This window comes from Cricetulus griseus (assembly GCF_003668045.3).
Source record: "Cricetulus griseus strain 17A/GY chromosome 1 unlocalized genomic scaffold, alternate assembly CriGri-PICRH-1.0 chr1_1, whole genome shotgun sequence".
Classification (NCBI taxonomy): domain Eukaryota; kingdom Metazoa; phylum Chordata; class Mammalia; order Rodentia; family Cricetidae; genus Cricetulus; species Cricetulus griseus.
This window is the reverse complement of record NW_023276807.1, coordinates 219,797,372-219,817,604: the sequence shown is the minus strand read 5'-3', so window position 1 is coordinate 219,817,604 and position 20,233 is coordinate 219,797,372. Positions and strand designations below refer to the sequence as shown.

Genomic DNA, 20,233 nt, shown 5'->3' with positions numbered 1-20,233 from the left:
CCCAGGGTTAACTAGGATATCCTGAGGACTGCTAAGAAGCAGAGCAGAAATGGTGAGTCCTCCAAGGCTCACGACAGACTGAGGCAGGCAGCCCCACAGGTTCCTACATGGATTAGGAATCTATCTGCTTTTAGCAGCAGCCTAAGGACTGATCATAAAATCAATAAGCCCTAAGTGATCTGGATCATGTTCACTGCTGAGAACTCGATCAGCACTTGATGGCATTAAAGGAAAAAAAAAAAAGTTCTGTCTCTGGGCACTCATTAGGAAACGGAAAACAAAATAGACTCTGGGTACATGATCAGGGCAGTAAGAACTACAGTCCCAGCTGGGCATCTGCACACATATAGGTCACACACTTACAGATCTTAATCTTCTATTAAATTTTTTGTTTTGCATTCTAACTTAATTATCCTTCTCAGGAGGCTGCCCATTTTAGGTGCCCTGGGTGTCACAGTCAGGTGTCTGAACACTAAGGTCAGTAGCTTCAGAGGGTCTCAGTGGAAGAGATGCTGTGAGCTCTGTTCATGGTGTCAAGTTCATACAAGGTTGTTCTGAAGACAACTTGCTTCATTTCAGAGGAAATTTATTCTAATAGCTTAGTCTCTCTCATCTGGCAACTGACACAGCTACACTGTGTCCCTTAGGAAACTGAAAGCTGATCTGCAGTCAGCATCCGGGCTGTGTGACAGAGCCGTCCAGTAACAACTGGAGGAGGTGTCACTCCCCTGAGGCACATGGTGCACAGTCACCATCAAGGATGAAGAGCAGAAATGGCTCTTCCTGCCTCACACCCCTAGATTCTGAGTGTAAATAAACCACAGGTTCAGACAACACTCTGATAGTGTAAGCATAGCAGGCCTGTGACAATGGCAGATAGAGACCATGGCACCCCAACACAGGTCCCTGTAGTTAGGGCAAGGAAGTTCACAGTCACCTGTCTCCAGCCTCACTGCCCAGAGTCAGGATCCCAGCACCCTGTCATATCAGGCTCTGCTTCCTAGGAACAGATCTGATAAGGAGAAGGTTGGGTCCCCATTTCTCTCACAGTACCCAGAGCTACACAGAAACCCCCAACTATGTGGTTCTCCTTCCCCCTTTGTAGCTCTCCAGAGATGAACAGAATATCCAGGGTGGGGCTGCCCATGGTCCACCAGGGACGGGGCAGGGCAAGTGCTGACTTTGCAATAAACTTGACCTGCCTGGCTATGCTAGTTTCTCCCTTTTCTGAAATGTTGGAGGAGAGAACAAAAACAAACCAAACAAAACCAGCCACCACTCATATGGACTTCAAAGGGAACAAACTTGGGACTGTGAGGAGGAGGGACTTAGAAACTTCTGCTGTGGAATTTTCTGGGCTCTCTCCAACAGCTCGGAGCTCAGGTGAAAAGGCACGGCACCGCCTCAATTCTGCGGTCGTGCTCACCGGGCACCGCCTCCTCTATTCTTGCTCATCTGTTCCTGCTCAACTTCAGCATCAGCCATGAAGACACTGAAAACTCACCCTGGCTGCATCTGGGTCCCCACACAGAGACTCTTTGTTCTAAGTGACAGAATTCAAAAAAACAAAATCAAACCCCTCAAGATTTTGGGCTGGATCCCAGGCCTGCTGGGACAGCCAACGCAGCAGAGTCTCCATGTCTACCTGTGGTCTTCCAGCCTGCCCCTGCCCCTGTCCCTGTCCCTGCTCCTCCACCAAATACAATTCTTGGGCTTTCTGTAAAAGACTGACTTTGATGAGGAGAGTAACAAAGAGGTAAATAAAAAGACATGCCATGTCATTTCCCCGCCCCCACCAAGCAGCTGGAGGGCGACTCATGCTTGGCATCTCTAGAACCAAAGCTGAGCTGATGGAAGTTCCGGGAAGCTTTGTTAACTCCACAAGCTCAAGGTACCAGCTGACTTGAACATCAGGAACTCCTGAGCACTGGGAATACAGCTCAGTGGAGAGCACTTCCATGGCACATTCAGTCTCCAGGACCTCAAAAGGCACCACAAAACAAAAACCACTTCAGAGGATGACAACACACTGCCCTACTTGGTACTTGGCCTCTAAAATGGTTTTAGGAATGACAATGTTGACAGCTGTCCTTGCACCACAGAAGGTCTCAAGGCACTGCCAGCTTTGCAGTACAGGGGCCAGCAACAAGCTGAAATGAATTCAGCATCAAGATACCATTTTCAATACACCCATTAAAAGTCTCTTTAGAACAGAGGCAAACCATCCAGTAGGTACAGGCTGAAACACCACTTCAATATGGTCACATTTCATATTTTTAACTGGAAGACATCCCGAGAGTGATTTCCTTTAGGCTCTAAAGTGATAATCAAGCTCTTTAATTAATTACTTTCTCAACTCAATTCTGGTGAAGAAATTCTGATTTTAACATGTGAAGAGTGTCAGGAAATAAATATTCAGTAAATAAGGGCAGGGGATGCATGCACACTTACACATGCAAGCTCACACATGCACACAGTCGCACTTATCCCACTAACTGAATTCTTTAGGGTCAATCCTATCAGCCCCTCCTACTTCTGCCTTCTTGACACCCTCTTAACCCTACTCCTGCTTCCAAGGATGTTTCTCCACTCTGAGGATGAGATCACAAACATAGGAAGAGAGACTGGAGCTGGCTAGTGGATGCTCTTCTTTGACAAGCTGTAGTGTTCTAGTTAGCCTGTGATGCCTGGGACTTCACACTTAACATTCTAACCTACAGTGTTCATCTGTAGCATGGAGCTGAGAGCAGGAAAATGGTTAAGGGAAAACCAGAGCTGACCTCATACAAGTCTGCAAGATAGTCATAACTAACATGAGTATAAGTTTTGATGACTTCAAAATGCATTTTTAGCACCACCAAGCCTGGGTTGAAAACTGTTGGACTCAACTCCCTGAACATTAAATATTTCCTTGTAGAGAAATCAAGATGGTCTGTTTGTATAAAGTTTAGGTTCAAAAGAATGCTTGGATTATTTCTGCCCAAGTGCCTGTGCATGTATGTACATGTGTTTCTGTGTAGTACTTAACCATACCACAGGTATGTAGTTTGTTTCCTCTGCCTCTATAAGGATGTTACAGTGCTCACCCTAGTACCCATGCCACGTCACTGTGTGTAAGCACTGCTGTAGGTCCTTTGACTTTCTATTAAACACTGTCCAGATTAAGGAATGCTCCTATGTACCAGTATACTCTGTACTGTTCTTTGGTGTGTATTCTCCAACAGTTATGGAAACCACATTGCTGTTAGCTAGTGCACTTTGCACAATGGTGGTATTCTTCAGCTGTGGTTGCTCTCACAATTACTATTCTACTCAGGGAATAACATGGAGATGACACCAGGCACCTGAGCTGCTTGCTGAACTAAGGACCTGATTTCTGAATTTCTACCACATCTAAGACCCTCTGGACTGAAAGAATACAGCTGATTTTTCTTCTAGACAGGGTTTCTCTGTGTAGCTCTGTAAACCAAGCGGGCCTCAAACTCACAAAGATCCACCTGCCTCGGCCTCCTGAGTGCAAGGATCAAAGGCATGTGCCACCACCACTCGACCATAACCCAATTGATATAGACATAATGACACATGTAATGATGTCCTTAACAGGCCACAGGGTGAACCCTGACCCTTACTTCTGGGGGAAGTATGGTTCTTTTCTCACTAGTGAGAAGGTATGACTTCAAACATGTTTGGGAGCTAATAATCTTTACAATGTTCTGCTTTAGATCATACTACTGTGGGGCCCTCCACAGGAAAATGGGGGGCTATTCTGTGACCGCCATTCATGTGGGCTGACATATTCTTGTCTGCTGCCATCTGTCCTATATACAGGCATCTGTGACAGCAGTTCTCCTCCTGACCCAGGGGCAAAAGCAAACCCTAAAGTGATTCTCAAGGGTGATTACAGCCAGGTTCACAGGAGGATGCAAAGGGGTAGAACTGACAGCCAAGGAAACCAAGTTTCCTGATGCCACAGCACAAAGAGATAGGAGTCAAGCCCCAGGCAGAGGCCACACCTCTCTCAAGTCTATAGGAAATACTGGGGAGACCAAATCACCAAGACAGAACCATCACATGAGCTAAACCTGAGCAGGTAGAAACAAGCGTGCCATTTTCTCCAAGTTATTCAGGAACCCCAAGAAATCCAGAACAAAAAAGGGCAGCTTCTAGGACAGAAACAAGAACATGTAATGTTCCCTCAGCTCAAGCAATCCAACATAAGTACACTGCCAGGGGCTCAGTCTGGTCGCCCCCCAATGCTCAGCGGAAACAGCCTGGAAAGGTACAGTCACCCAGCCATATTGGTCCTCATCCTAAATACTGTCTCTTTACCTACCTATCTCCCTCTCTCTGCATACACAAGCACCCACCCCCCACATAACTTCACCTGTTCCTCCCACAGCCTGTTCTCAGTAATCTGTCACAAACACTGAATAGCACCTCGTCCTCTCCTTCTCCAGCCATTTCTTCCTTCCACAGGATCCATCTCCTTGGTGTAACTGTCTCTCCCCATTCCTCCCCAAAGACAGCTCTTTTCCCCTCCATAGTCTTTCCAATCCAAATAAGCTTTCCCCCTTTGCACTGACAACTGCAAGCAGCACTCTAGAGTGCTCTACACACCACAGCCAACAGCAGGATGGGTGGGCGCAGACAGACCACTTAGATTGTCCAGTCCAAGCCTGACACCCCAGCTCCTCTGCGCCACTGCTCCTCAGCACACAGTGACTCAGGATTTCCAAACAAGGTCCCTCCTTCCTGGCTCCACTCCATTCTGCTATGGACAAGAGAGTTCAACCTATGCCCATGGTCATGTGACTTCTGCCCAAAATACAGGCTCAGGCTCTGCACCTGCCTGTATACACCACAGGGTCACCACCTCACTGCAACCCTTGCAGGATGCCTGGTGAGCAGGTGTCCCTCCTGTGTGGTTCTTTATCTGCCTTAGCCTGGAGTCCAGCATCTATGTCCCTTCGTTCTCTTTCCTGGTACAGACGAAGCACGGCCCTGCTTTATGACACAGATGCTACTGCTGGCTGTCACTGTCTCCACTTTAAGATAAGGAAAGCATGGGAAGATAGAAAAACAGAAACCTCACCCACTTCTTATGAGGAACTTGTAACTGAGTCTGTGGGTTAGATGTACCTCCCCTTTAATAGTTCCTATATTCACACTTAAAAATCCTCCCACAATCAAGTTCCCGGCAGCTCTGCTTCCTTCCACTGAACTGAAGCAAGAACTAATGCACAGTTCTGTCCAAGTCCATGTAAACATCCACTAGCTGAGCATCGCCACCTGTGTCTGTGTGTGCATGTGCATTCGTGTGATTTCAAGTGTGAGTGTGACTATGTTTTCAGGCATGGTAACAGCATCTAGGTCTTTAAAATGAGTCTTAGTAGTTAACCTCATCTTCATTGTTTCTTACACTTTCATAAAGAAAATGTCAAACACCAGTACAGAATAATTAACAAGAATAGAAGTAGTCTCATGAACACCATTTGGCCTTAATGATTATTGTCAATCAGCCAACCTTTATTTGCCCACACCCCCTGCCCCCGAGTCATTCTGAAGTAACTCCCTCACATAACACTGCCACTATGACGATGTAAGTTCTGGACCTACTCTAGGGTCATCCTGTCAACACAGCACCAACACTTAGCCAGGTACCTCAGAGTGACAAGAACAAACTGTGAGGGAAACACCCAGATCAGGCAGCTGCAAGGGGCACTGACCTTTTTAAGCAAACAATAGGGAGTTTCTGTTTGCATCAAGCTCTGTTACTGGGATTTACATATTTTCTTTTTTATTTTCTTTCTAACAAACAACAGTAATTATAAATACGTGTTTCTCATTCTTTGTAAGTTTTCAATCATTATATCACTATTATAAATCCAATTTGAAGGTTTTTCTTCAGGAATAAAAGGATTATTACAAGCAGAAAGATACATTTTGGCAAAAACAAACTTTTTAATTCTCACCATAAGAGGGTGTTAGTGGATCACAACAGCAGGATCAGAGAAATAAATGTGGAACTCTTTCCAAAAGACAGGGTGTAGCTCAGATGTGTAGGAAGAGTTCAGACATACGCAAGTACAGAGGTTTGAGAAGATGAAAGAGGCAAGGAGCTAAGTGTAACTCACCTTGTTGCTACCCAGACTGTGGGATGGGCTAAGCTCCTGCCGGCTTCCAGACAACTGGGGAGAGATAATGGAGAATTAGTGTAAAAGCAGAGAACATCTAGAAAGGTCCTGCTTTGAAAATCAAATCAGGTGGGGCCTGATAACACAAGCCTGTGCCTGTAATCCCAGTACTTGGGAGGCAAAGGTAGGAGTCAGAGGCCAGCCTGGTTCCATCTCAGTCAGAGAGAAATAGTGAGACATAATCTCAAACAAACAAACAAACCAAGATGGAGAAGAGAGAGGCCATAAAGACCAAGACCGAAGACCAGTGTCTCTGAGATGTGAAAACCACCGAGCAGTTACTAGCAACTTCTCATGGTGGTTGACCTAGGCTCTAGTGTCCACTATACACTACAATGACACGTAACTCCGCCTGAACAGAAGACATTTCAACCCTTTTGTTTAGTGCCACTGGATCCTGCCATGGCCTAAGCCTTTAGTCTAAGAAGTAAACTATTCAGGTTATAGTATCCCAAATACCAAATCTCTGCAGATGTCAACATGTGTTAATAACTACTGAAGTGACTTGGAACTGCAGTGGCATGTCTACACGCCTGACAGTGGCCCTGCAGTGGTCAGACATGTCTCCTGCACCTCTGAACTCGAAGGCTCTCCAGTAGGAAACTTGTCCTTCCTGTCACTCACAAACACAGGTTTGAGTCAGCTGTTCTTTCCTACAAAGCTGAGCAGCTGAGGACAGAAGCACACCTACCTACTCTTCATACCCACATCTTCATGGAAATAAGCCACTGGCACGCTTCTCATAATTATCTTCATATCTCTGCCACAGTTATGAAACACACATAACCTGTTTTACACATTCATACTACCCTAGATGGCCTTCAAGTAATTGGTCTACAAACATACAGCAAACTTTCTAATTTAAAAATAATGAATTAAAGTCCAGAAAATGATTCCATTCCCTTGGCAGGCAGCTAGCTTGTCTTTAGCTCCATACACTTTTGTGGCTTCCCAGTGTGTGCTGGGCAGGTGGCGGAGGACAAACGAGCAATGTGTTTCCATTTCACCCAAGCAAGTGTCCTGGCTCCCACAGCAGGTACAGTGGCAGAGGGGCCACAGTTGTTATAAGGGAAGGGACAAAGGCACTTAAACCAGCACAGAGAAGTTACAGACAACTGAGATCCCTTGCAAGGAGGCAGAGAGGCATCCAAACAAGAGGCCAGAAGGGTGCCTGCTCTACAGTGGCAGCAGGAGGGACTCACTCTGTTCATGCTGGGAGAGCTAATACTTCTCCGGTTCAGCTTCCCTTTCCCTGTCAGCTGCTCCTTCACGGCCACTTCCTGGGGATTGGAAAACACGCCAAGAAGAGGTACACATGAGAGATGCACTCCAACATACATGGTTTAAGGTTCTACACATTCTTTAAATGCTAGCCAGACCTGACAAGGCAGAACAACCCCACTGCAATCACTGGACTATGTGAGAGAGTAAACTCTTCAAACTTCAGATGCAACACCACCAAACTCCAGAACGTCAAGTATAGAAGTCAATGGCACTCCACCGCAGCACTGCTGGCCATCACCAACCTGACGAAGACGATCTAAAGTCAGGAGGTTTTCCACAGCCAGCACACTCCTCAAGTACTTCTCAATACAAGCCTCGGAGTCAGCAGAAGCTGGGTTTTCCACATTAGCTGCCATCCTTGCCAGCGCCTCTCGCTCTTCCACTCCCTGGGCATCCTGAAGAATAGAACAATGCATGATAAAAATAAGCTGAAAAAGAAAGTGTCACAGGTATTCCACATGCATGCATGCACACTTCATCCAGAAGAACAGAAAGACACATGGTAAACCAACACTGAAGGCATCATTGCAGACGCTTCACGCCTACATGCTCACACACACTCAAAAACATGCTTAACGTACTGATACATGCAGTCACACATACAAACACATATATCCATAGAACTCTAAATTAACACAATTCAATGGAATCCAAAGTCCTATTTTAACATCTGCTTTTAAAACTCAAAATAAACTTTTCTCCAGAAATCATGACCCATCATTAAGTATCAGAATAACCAGGAAAGCTGGTTAAGGAGCAGCTTTTATGAGCATTCCAAACACAGTTGTTCCCACTTCACAAACATTCACTATCACTTACCAATTAAGAAGGATTCTGTAAGTGATCGGAAATATAACCACCATGACAACACTTCTGCAAGAAGGCAGCATCCCTAAGACTCATGGGAGCTGGGTCAGCCCACTAGACAAAGAGGAGACCTAATAACCTGGTACCCAAGTGGGATGCTGATGCAGTACAGAGAAGGGAGTGGAAGAGGGCAGGGCAAGGCCCTAGCCGCTGCAAAGCAGCCTGACACAGATACTCAGAGTACTGAGCTTCTAACACTGCCTGAGTCCTCCCCTGGAGAGCAGCATGGGCCACTCTGTTCTACTGAGCTGCTCCCACTCATAAACAGGAAACGGGTGGGTCAGAAGGGGATGAGGAAACAATGTTTGTTGCCTCTGGAAGCGTAGCCAATTACCAACCATCCAATCACACAAGGGTGCTTCGTTTTAAGCTAATTTCCCCTACAATCCTTCCCTTTTAACTCTTAGAAAGAACAATGAATGAAGTATAGAGTGATCTTTTCTAGGGTCAAGATTTCACAATCAGTCCACTGCAGCAAACAGCTTCCATTCTGACTGACTGGCTAATGACTGCTGGGGAAAGAATGAAAAGCCCTTGCACAGGCTATGCAAGGGCACTGTCACAGTTACACCCAGCCCAGGCCTTTGGGGGGACTGGTTTATGATAGTGTCTCACACTAAGTAGCCCAGACTAGCCTCCCATTTATAATCGTCCTACCTCACCTTCCCAAATTCTAGGATTATAGACATGTAGTCACACCTGGCAACAGCCTAGTTTTCAAATGTTCAGGAGGCTTCACTTCAAGTTAAACAGTTAATGTTTAGTACATAAGACTAACTTGGAAAACCAGGAAAGAAGGAATTACTATTGGATGCTTTAGGAGACATGAACTTTGTGACATAATGTGACACGACAAGACAGGGCAGAGGTTCCTACATCTTGTATTCTTGCTGAGGCCATTTCAGGTTTACCTAGAATTTGGTCTCCTTGATGGAGAATCTCATGAAAAAATGCCCAACTCTATTCTAGGGATCCAAGGTCAGGATGTCCTAGGAAACTTAGCCTGTGTGCGCAGAAACCCCTACAGCTAACCATTTATCTTAGTTTCTACTAAATTGCTTGCTTCTCTGAAGCCCCCAAGTAGCTGTGGAGTGAGATGCCAGGATATGGTTTTTGCTTTCAAAAACCCTGTGTTCTGGATACTCGGGGTCACACCTAGGTCTCCAAATACCTGGATGTGGTCTTATCCAGCTGGAGTATAGCTTGAAGTTGGCTATAAACTGAGCGGTCACCTCTGGTGGGCTCCCTGTAACAATAGGAAATCTAAAACAAAGCCCAGGTGTTGGCATCTGTTTGCCCCCTTTTCAGACTGAGTTAAAGCAGGTGTTAACCACTTACTATTCAAATACTCAGCAGAATCTATTTACAAACTCTCAGGCCTAGTGAAGACCAGGAGGCAGTACCGACAGTGTATTCAGGCCCCAGGCCTCTCCAGTACCTGTGTCTCCTCTCCCCACAAGACTCGGATTCAGAGTAAAGCATGCAAGCTCATTTTGCTAGCAAGGGGCAGAAACTGGCCTTCTTCTGGTTCCACATTGGACAGAAGTCTCCACACTGGACTGTTTCCACCCTGACTAACACAATATTGCTACTGTCTACTGTGTTTTAAAAGAAGAAGCTTTTCAAAATGGGAATTCTTGGCTAGAGAGATACAGCTCAATGGGTGGCTGAGCTGCAGCCCAAGTCTTGTAACCTGACTTAGATCCCTGGAGCCCATGCAAAGACACACATCTATGAGTCTAGGACTCCTAAGGCAAGATGGGAGGCACACACAGAACTGGCTGGAAGCTCAATGGCCAGTGATGGAGGAAGTCCTGCCTCCAAACAAGGTAGAAGGAGAAAATCAACTCCGAAAAGGCTGTCCTCTGTGGCATGCTCATGGCACTTCTCCCTCTCACCTCTCTCTCACTCACTGTCTCTTATCCATTTACTCAATAAATAAACAAAAAACTTTTAAAAACAAGAGAGTTATTTAAAGAAAACGCTAAAATCTCAACTTTTAAGACCACAAACAACATTGTACTAAAAGTCTAGGGTAGAGGACTCATCAAAAAATCTATAGCATTTCCCTATATAGATGGTTCATTTTTTACACTTATTTGTTTATAGTAGGAAGAGGTACAAGGGCCATAACACTTGTGTGAAGGTCAGAGGGCAACTTGCAGAGTTCATTCTTTCCTTTGACCATGTGGCTTCCAGGGATGGAACAAACTCGGGTCATCAAGCATGGCAGCAAGAACTTTTCCTGCTGCTGGGTGGTGGTGGCACACACCTCTAATCCCAGCACTTGGGAGGCAGAGGCAGGAGGAGCTCTGTGAGTTCCAGGACAGCCAGGGCTACACAGAGAAACATTGTCTCAGGGGGAAAAAGAAAAAAAAAAAAAAAAAAAAAAAGCAAAACAAAAAGCACCTCTCCTGCTGAGCCACCTCACCAGCCCATGTCACTGATCACAGTATTTCATGGGTAGGCAACTTTTCAAAGAGTTAGCTCATCAAGTGTTTATGTCCAGTTCTTTACCTCTGGAATATTAGAGACAATTTCAAAGGTCACTCCACAGCCAGGAATAGAGCTCCGATGAGACATCTTCTTGAGGAGACTCTGAGCAAAGCCCTAGAGAAAAAATAAAATATAGAGCATTATTTCCTCCCTCACTAGCTCGTTTACTGTAATGAAGAGGCACAAAGGGTACTGTTCACTCAGAGTCAATATAAGAGCAGGCTTCTGACAAGTGTGTGAGAGCCCTAGCACCAAACACTTCAGCACAGAACCAATGGACTGGCACCTACAGTGTGCAGAGCTCCAGTCCTGCACCCGACTAGGGAGAAGTCAGACCTGGGATCTGGAAGCTGCTACCAGGCATCTGGATAGACTCAGAAGACAGAAGATACAACAAAATGACCTTCTAAGTGAGATGGTAACGAGGACTGGTGACGCTTACACTGTCCTCCTGCAGCACGATAGATGTCTTGTACCATGAATATTGACAAGTTCAGGCATTAAATTTTTGACCAAAGCAGGATCGTTATGAAGGATGATTTAAGAGTGCCTGGTCATTGTTTATGCTGACTGAGCTCTTTGCGCAGTTAGGAATTGAACTGTTGAATTAATGCATAGATGACTCATTTGGAGACGCTGAGAAGATTGAACATTCTGCAGAGGTTGAAGAGAGCAGCCATGAGGGCGGAATACAATTGAATAAAGATAAGGAGAGAGAATAGTGAATACGCATGAGGCAAAAGGTGAGGCAGAAACATGAAAAAAAATAATGGAAAGAAGAAAAACAGTTGATGCCAAAAAACATGTAATTTTACAATCCTATCTAATAATGATTTAGTTCCCATTTGGTGATCATTAACTAATTTTTAAAGGAGCCTGTCAGCTGGGTGGTGGTGATGCACACCTTTAATCCCAGCACTCAGGAGACAAAAGCTGGCAGACCTCTGTGAGTTCAAACCCAGCCTGGTCTTGAAAGCAAGTTCCAGGACAGTCAGGGAAACCCTGACTGTTACACAGAGAAACGCCGTCTCAAAAAGCCAAAAACATATATATATATATATATAATATATATATATATATATATATATATATCCTCTCAGAGCACCTGAGGTTGACCTCCTCCTACCCTCCCCCAACATCTACCACCCACCTCCTCCCCAACAGAGCCTCTTGGAATAGAAGTCATCCACTCCCTTCATCACTTTAGGGCCTCAGTGATGCCTTGTAGCACTCAAACAGAGACAGACACATGGTCCAGGCATGGCCATGGCTTCTCATGGGTGGGAGAAGGTGGTGTTGCTCTATGTTACTATCTGCATGAAGCAGTGACATCTCCCTGTGAAATGTGTGTCACTGCTCTATATGAAGAAGCAGTGTAAAGGAACTATAGGATAGAGGAAGTGGCACAGTTTAAAATACTTCCACCAAATCACTCCAATGGGGAAAGAAATGAACACGTTTCTCCTACCAAAAAATCTATGGTCACTCCCCTATGCCCTCTCTGTTAGCATCTGACTGCAGGTCAGATGGCCAGGACAGTTGAATTAGAAATGGAAACTCACTGTTGAAGAAGCTCCCTAGAGCAGCAGGCCTCTCTCCATCCCTTTAGACTTCCCAGAAGAGAGACGAGAGTGAGTTGAAGACACACAAATACTCTACAGCTAACCCCTGACCTGGATTTTATTGATGTTGGACCAGAGAGCTAAGGAGCTGCGATTTTAACAGCATTATGCCAGTCGTCATTTCAGAGATTGATATCAGTGTGACATTTAGAACTAAAGATTAATTTTTAGGGGTGGAGATTATATCTTGGAGTCTGTCAGCCATGACTGTGTTCTTTCAAATGAGAAGATTTATTTCCATCTGGGCCTATGTGTTCAGAAGGTCCTGCAAAAAGTAGGACAGAGTGAATGGGGAGCCTCAGAACCCACCTTCTAAATCCTCACATTTACAAATCTAGTAACACAGGTTTTAAATCTTACCTAGAGTGTTTCTAGAAAACTCTTCTATATGTTAGGGTTCCTCCCTCCCTTTATACCTCTTCTATAGGGAACAGCCACCTGCTCCCCTGCGTGCCCGGCACTCTATAAAGTGACAGCTCAAAGCCACCCTCCACTCCAAGGTTATTCCTCATCACTCTGTTGACAGGATGCTGTCCCACCAGGCACCCCAGAAGCCCATATAATAAAAGGAAGACCACTTGGGAACTTTGGACTTTAGCTCTTTAAAGACCCACACTGAACCAGGTGGTAGTGGCAGCTGCAGTAATCCCAGCATTCAGGAGGCAGAGGCAGGTGGATCTCTGAGTTTGAGGCCAGTCTAGTCTACAAAGTACATTCCAGGACAGTCAGAGCTACACGGTGAAACCTTGTTTCACAAAACAAAAATATAGATTTATTTAAAAAATAGTAAAAATAAAAATATGAAGACCAAGACTGTTTCCTATTTGGTGTTTTAAAACCAAAGTCAAACTGGAATTCAAAGACTTCTGGGAAGAGAGAAATCAGCACTCCCAGAAGAGTACACAACTGAATCACCAGGGAATCTCCTCAATTTGCTTGATCCAGAAGAACCCCAACAACAAATCTCCCAAACTTCCCCATGGTGGAGCTCCTTTATGAATCCCCCAGCCCTGAGAAAACACTGTGTGTGTTTAGAGACTGACAGCATAGTGAATAACAGCAACAGGAACCTGAGAAAGGTAGGTTCAGAGCTCCAGAGACTATGTCTGGAGAGTCCCTAGTGTTAACGGCACAGTCAGCCTGGGATCACTAGGGCTGAAGTCTCACCTGGCGCCCATGGACGTGGACACAAATCCTCTTGCGAAGGACCAGCTGCATGTCGGCAGGATGGCTGAGCTGGACTGTCACTCTCAGGATGAGGAACACTCGCTCATCAGCAGGAGTGCCTTTACTGAGCTGAGGACAGCTATGCACTGCAGAGTCCCAGGAGGCCTCTGCCTTTGCCTGCAGAGGACAGACAGACTTCACTTGCCTTGCCAAGGCCACACACCCTCTTGAGAATGCCATATAGCTTGGGTAAAGGTTCTCTTTCCAGAAGACTGCCTTGAAGAGTTGACAGGATGTGAGTGTGTGGCTGCTGCCATGTAAAGCTGCAAAGTATTGGGCATGGTACCTGTGCTGGTACCTAGGCTCATATATTTGAATGCCTGGTTCCCAGTTAGTGGACTGCATAGGAAGGATTAGGAGATGTGGCCTTGTTGGAGGTGTGCCACTAGAGGTGGGCCTTGAGGGTCCCAAAGCTTATACTAGGGGCCAGTCCCTGCTCTTCTTGTTCTTTGTCTCCTCCCACCCCCACCCCACCATGGATGGGGTGTGAGCTCTCAGCTACTGCCTGACTGCCACACTCCCCGCCATGATGATCATGGACTAACCCTCTGAAACTGTAAGCAATCTCTCAATTAAGTGTTTTCTTTTATAAGCTGTTTAGGGTATGATGTCTTTTCACAAAAAGAGAACAGTAACTAAAAGAATACCTTATTAGCCTGTTTGCTGTTAAATTACTTGTTTTTAAAAAATGTTTGAACATCAAGAAAGATTGAAAATTTTCAATACTATGGACTTTGTGCACTGTACCTTAATCTTCACTCATTGAAACCATTTGTCTATTTAGCCTGCAACCCAATCATTTTCAAGTAAATTGCTGGTGTCACCCAGGAAATCCACAGGATGCTATCCCGATTTGGATTTGTCTATGTTCTCAGTCCAATATTACAAACCGCAATAGTTGTCATGGCACCGCAGTCTACTTTAACATGGAGTGTTCCCAAGCCTGTCACATCACATCTGACACAGCAGATTCAGGACTAAGGAAGGGCAACATGTGGTCGAGGAGAACAGGGCTAATGTCCAACAGCAGGTATCTCAGGTCCCCTGTGAGTTCCTCAGATACTCTACTGCTGGTACCATTTGTCAAGCATATTCAAAATCAGGGAATAACCCCCCAGGGTTATGCCCATCACACAGATTCAAGCATGAGATTCAATCATTAACAATGATTCAGCCTCACTGCCTTCATTTATTCTTTTGCTTTATTTGTTCTGAGACGTGGCCTCACTATGTAGCTCATTGACTCTGAACTCATGATGTTCATACCTCAGCCTCCCAAATGCCAGCACTACAGGTGTGTACCACCTGGCCTGGCTTCCTTTTTCTCCTCTTTAAAGAAGTCTTAGGTCAGGCATCATGTTCCATACCTTTAACCCCAGCACTGGGAGGCAGAGGCAATAGATATCTTTGAGTTTGAAGCCAGTCTGCTCTACCTAGCCAGATCCAGGCCAGCCAGGGCTACATAGTGAGGGCCCTGTAATCAAAGTTCTTATGAAGGAATTGCGAACAAATACCAAAGCACATCATTCCAGCCTGAAGCTTCCTGTACACTTCAGTGGATTCATCAACCACCTCCTCCCTCCTTCTCAGGGTAGGAACAGAACACAGCCATAGTCAGTAGATGCTACCCACACTGACGTGAGTCCCTCACCAAGAAAAGAAGGGAGAAGGTAGATGGAGTTGGGTGTGAGGGTCAAGATTCGCTCTTTTTAAGTACTAACAGAGTTTTCACTTATACTGTGGAGGCCACTATCTTGCTGACATCAAAGGGCTCCTGGCAGGACTTCCCAGTCCTTATCTGCTTCTCCAGGGTATGCTGACTTACCTCTCCATCATGATGCTTCACAATCTGCAGCTCAAAGAACTCCTCCTCCTCTTCCCCAGTCAGGGTAGCATCCCATCCAGCTTCTGGGTCATCGAGATTATCCTGAGAGCTGAAATCATCCGCTGAAAGCAGGGCTTTCACTCAAGACCAGATCGTTTTCAAGGACACCCCTCTTCCTGCCCCCACTAGCTGAACCAATGTGCTTATTATTAAAGTTCTTCTTCAAACTTCACTTGCTTTCTGCACTGCAATCTTGAATAACACTGATGATAACCACTTAATAGTTCACAGATCTGAGAGCCAGAAAGTGCTTCAAGAAATTACCCAAGCTGCTCCCCATGTGTCATATTTTACATGGAAGGCAAAGGAAGCCAAGATACCCAAGAGGTTACCAGAGGTCGGCTCATAAATGGTAATGATGGGATCACAGCCCAATTTCCCCACCATTTAGTGCACTTAAGAAACAAGAAGAAAGTGAGAGCAATTCCTAACAGTTAAGCCTAACAAAAGTGCAGCCTAGCTAATGGACCTGGCAACTGCACAGGGCCCTGTGGTCACTTGGTCCCGAGCCTGGCTTCCCAGTGCCCCATCCACCTCAAGCTTGTGCCTACACAGCAAAGTAAGTGCATTTGTGTGGACCACTAATGTGGAGTGCTGAACAAAGTTCTGACTGTCTCTTCGGACTCCCAGGCTAATGTGGTATATTTACACAATGGACTTTTATTCAGTCATAAAGAAGAATGACACAATGCCTTTTGCAAGAAAATGGATGGAACCAGAGATCATCACGTTAAGTGAAAGAAGACAAACATTACAAGTCATGTATTTCCCACCCCCAAAAGGGTATGAAAGTAAAAGGGAAACTACAAAGGAGACAAGACAGGGGGTTGTCTAAAGGGATGAGAGGAAGAGGGAGAAAGAGACAGTAATGAAGAAGAAAAAACACAAATACTACATTTTCTCTCATATGCAAATCTAGATCCATCCATCCATCCATCCATCCATCCATCCATCCTCTATCTGCCTACCTACCCTTGTGACACAAAAGCAAGAAAATGATTTAGTAGAAGGAAGTGACCCATGGAAGGGGTACAGGAAAGACACAGAGAATAAATAACATGAGAGGGGTACACATGAGCAAAGCACAATGTATGCACATATGAAAATGTTGTGATAAAATTCATTATTTCATATGCTAACAAAAATTTTAACTGGGGAAGTAAACAAACACAGCTAAGAAATCTTACTAAACCTCAATCCTTCCCAATCTCTCAAGGCTTCTTCAGTTGCCTGTGAAGTGAAGCCCAACACAAAAACAGCCAGAGGCCACCTCAGCATCCAGACTCAAGAGCTCAAGGTAAACAGTCTCCTGTGACAACTCCCACTCCACAGGACAGACCGGTGCTGTGAATGCCCCCATGTCTCTCTGACTTGAGCATGTATGATCTCAGGCACAGGATGCTTGGCCCCTCAGGCATCCTAACAAACGTCCAGGCAGTGAAGAGACCACTGAGGACACCCAGACTTTCCTATTTAGGGAAGTTCGTGTTAATGCACACTTCTGCAGGTGTTTCATGAAGCTTAACTGCTGACTTCTTATTTTTAGCTCCTTAACCTACCTTTGCATTTTCTATTTTCCCTCCTATAGACAGAGACCAGTGGGATGGGTGTGTGGGGGTTGGGGAAGGACAATTATGTAAAAAGGAAAACAAGCAATCAGGATTAAGTTCACAGGAACTCTCAGAAAAGCTGAGAAACTGAAAACAGTATCCCTAGTTGCTGGTCCCTTCCAGATAGAGGTTTTCTTCTGAGCCTTGAAGTTAGAATGTATTTTTCAATATAGAAAAACATCCTAAACTGATGGGGAAACAGAGCATTCTCACAGAAGCAGGCCTGCAACATGGATATGTGCCCATCGCACCATCGCTACTATGCTGGGCTGTAGCTCAGCGGTAGCATACTTGTCTCATATGTGTGAGGCCCTAGATTCAATCCCCAGCTCTGGGAACAGAAAGAGATGGACAGAAATGGGAAGAGAGGAAGAGGAAAGGGGTGAGAGACGGGGGGAGGGAGAGAGAGCGCACACCACAGCAAGAGCAGCATTGAGATTGACATAAACAACTCAGTCTCTGTCCAGCATCAGAATAGGGAACACAGAGCACTGACCCTAACATCAGGGAACTGCAACTCCCCAACACAAGTGACTAGATCCATGAAGTGTTACTCTGTCACTGCTTCATCAATGTAAGCCTCCAGAAGCCAACTCTAACTTACCATTTAAGTCAAGGAATATGACAGGAATGTGGTTCTCCATCCCAGGCACTGGGGTCCTAAAACAGGAAGGACAGATTATATACAGTACCGAAGATACAGAAGACCCATGTTGCTCAGGTGACAATCGCCTGGGCACTTATCTTACTTTGAGTTGGTATGACAAGGTTCATGATTTGACTGTAGGAGTTGTCTCCAATGCTGGGACATGGGGGCACACTCTTATAAACAGATCTACCTTCACCATCAGCCTGTTTAAAACTTTTTCTTGCCAAATAATATACTTAAGGGCTCCTTGTGGCTTAACTTGCTATTTTTAATTTCTGTCAAGTGTCAGAGAACACTGCTGACAGCATGGCTTAAGCACCAAAACCAAAAACTGGTTGAGATGCAGTTTTCTTATGACCTAACATTCTTTTAAGGGAACCAATGATTAATTAACATATTAACTATTTTTTAATGCTAAGTGCAGTGGTACTAAATATTGATTTAAGTTCTCAGAAATCCTAATTACTTTGGCCAATAACAGTATTATTTAATAAAATAGTTTCAGGCCATAGTCATATCCAACTCATGGAAATAATTTAACAGTCTTTCAATACAAATAGCTCTGTTCTCATACATCATGATGAACCATCCATTAAATGTAACACTGCCCCCAAAAAAACAAATAAATAAAAAAGAAGCACCTGGTCACCCATGGGGTTTCAGAAGACATCCTCCTGTAGGACCTTACCATTCTGCTGGTGCCCCTGGAATGCCACTGCCAGCAGAGGGCACCATCACTGCATTTCTCTCCTCTGTGAGGGTCAGCCGCATCTCCAGGAGCTGTGCCTCTCGGTCAGCATCATCCTCAGTTTTGTCTAGAAGAAAGGAATCGTTAGGTCTAGCAATCCTGCTCACTGTTCCCACATGTTTGATTGATTGATTGATTGATTGATTGATTGATTGATTGATTGATTGCCTGGGGAGGGAGACTGTGAGTATGTGTGCACCTTATGCATTCAGGAGGCCCTAGAGGCCAGAAGAGGGCGTCATAGCCTCTGGAACATGAGTTACAAACTGTTGTGAGCTGCCATCATGTAGGAGCTGAGGCTGATCCCAGGTCCTCTGCAAGAGCAGTAGTGTTCTTAAACACTAAGCCATTTCTCTAGCCTGTTTCCATATTGTCTTTAAGTAAACATGTTCTCCCAAGGTCAATGAGAACTTGCAGAGGCTTCTTACAGCTCACACACCTCTGCTGCTGGGTCTGATAGTCTGGCGCAGCTTCCCAGCTCCTAGTACCTCCAAAAGGAAATATCAGCACCCTTCTCCCAGTTATTTTTTAATGTGTATGGATGTCTCTGCCCCACCCCCAAAACAAACTACAAGAAGATATCATTACAACCAAATAAACATTCTTCTGAAAGACTAGGCCCCAAGCCAAGACAGGCATCTACCCTCACCACCACATTCATTGGGCCTTCAGCTGGCTACAAGAGAGCTATTAACGAGATGCCCTAGCTGCACTGCCATGAGAAGGAAATGTCCAATTTCTTCTTCCTACCATGTTTACTGACGAGCTTCTGCAGTTGCTGATCCAAATATTCTTGACGCTTGGTTAATGCATTGAGCCATTTTCTACGAAGCCTCTCTAAATCCCTATCCTGGAAGAAAACAGGGGAAGCCAAACTCAATGCAAAATCCATCTGAGCCAGACGCTCCACTCACCTAACCTCACTCTCTTAACTTCAAGATACACGCAGCATGCAAAAATTGCGCCCCCCTTTTTTGTCTTTTCTTTCTTTTTTTTTTCTTTCCTTTTGGTTTTTCGAGACAGGGTTTCTCTGTGTAGCTTTGGAGCCTATCCTGGCACTCGCTCTGGAGACCAGGCTGGCCTTGAACTCACAGAGATCCGCCTGCCTCTGCCTCCGGAGGGCTGGGATTAAAGGCGTGCGCCACCAACACCCGGCTTGTCTTTTCTTTTTAAAGACAAGGTCTAATAAAACCCAGACTGGCCTGGAACTCATTCACTCTGTGTAGCTAAAGATGACCTTGAACTTCACAAGTCTCTGTTTCCACCTCTGGATGTTGGGTTCGCCGGCCTCTGTCACATGTCCAACATAAGTGGGGCGTGGGAAGTGAATCTAGGGCTTCATGTTTGCTAGGCAAGACCTCCACCAACTGCACTATGTGCCAGCCCAACATGTTGCACCAACAGCAATTCTACCTACAACTCAGATTCGAACCCCTGAAACAGAAAGCATTAGGGTACTCTAGAGTAGACAGGCCCTGAAGAACTGGTTCTCTTTGTACTTGCTGAGAAACAGCATCTTCTATGAGGTTGCCTTGCTGGACAAGACTCATGAATTGTACTTAACAAGCCGCAAACTTCTACTCCTCAGAACTACCAGGAAGGATCCTTCAAGTTTCTAGCCACTGCCTCCTGTCATGTCACACTAGACTCT

At 45.3% G+C, this 20,233-nt stretch overlaps 1 protein-coding gene across 3 annotated transcripts in view; it reads right to left on the bottom strand.

Moving 5' to 3' along the window:
- The window catches only part of Kif13b (kinesin family member 13B), a 148,407-nt gene that overhangs the window by 21,733 nt on the left and 106,441 nt on the right, over positions 1-20,233 (bottom strand). For all 3 annotated transcript variants that reach the window (XM_027390340.2, XM_027390341.2, XM_035452359.1), the window contains 9 exons: positions 19,333-19,432; positions 18,523-18,649; positions 17,790-17,845; positions 15,516-15,637; positions 13,631-13,807; positions 10,863-10,955; positions 7,721-7,873; positions 7,397-7,474; positions 6,135-6,188 (listed from right to left, as the gene is read on the bottom strand). In XM_027390340.2, coding sequence (XP_027246141.1) covers positions 6,135-6,188; positions 7,397-7,474; positions 7,721-7,873; positions 10,863-10,955; positions 13,631-13,807; positions 15,516-15,637; positions 17,790-17,845; positions 18,523-18,649; positions 19,333-19,432 — 960 coding nt within the window. The remainder of the gene's footprint in view (positions 1-6,134; positions 6,189-7,396; positions 7,475-7,720; positions 7,874-10,862; positions 10,956-13,630; positions 13,808-15,515; positions 15,638-17,789; positions 17,846-18,522; positions 18,650-19,332; positions 19,433-20,233) is intronic.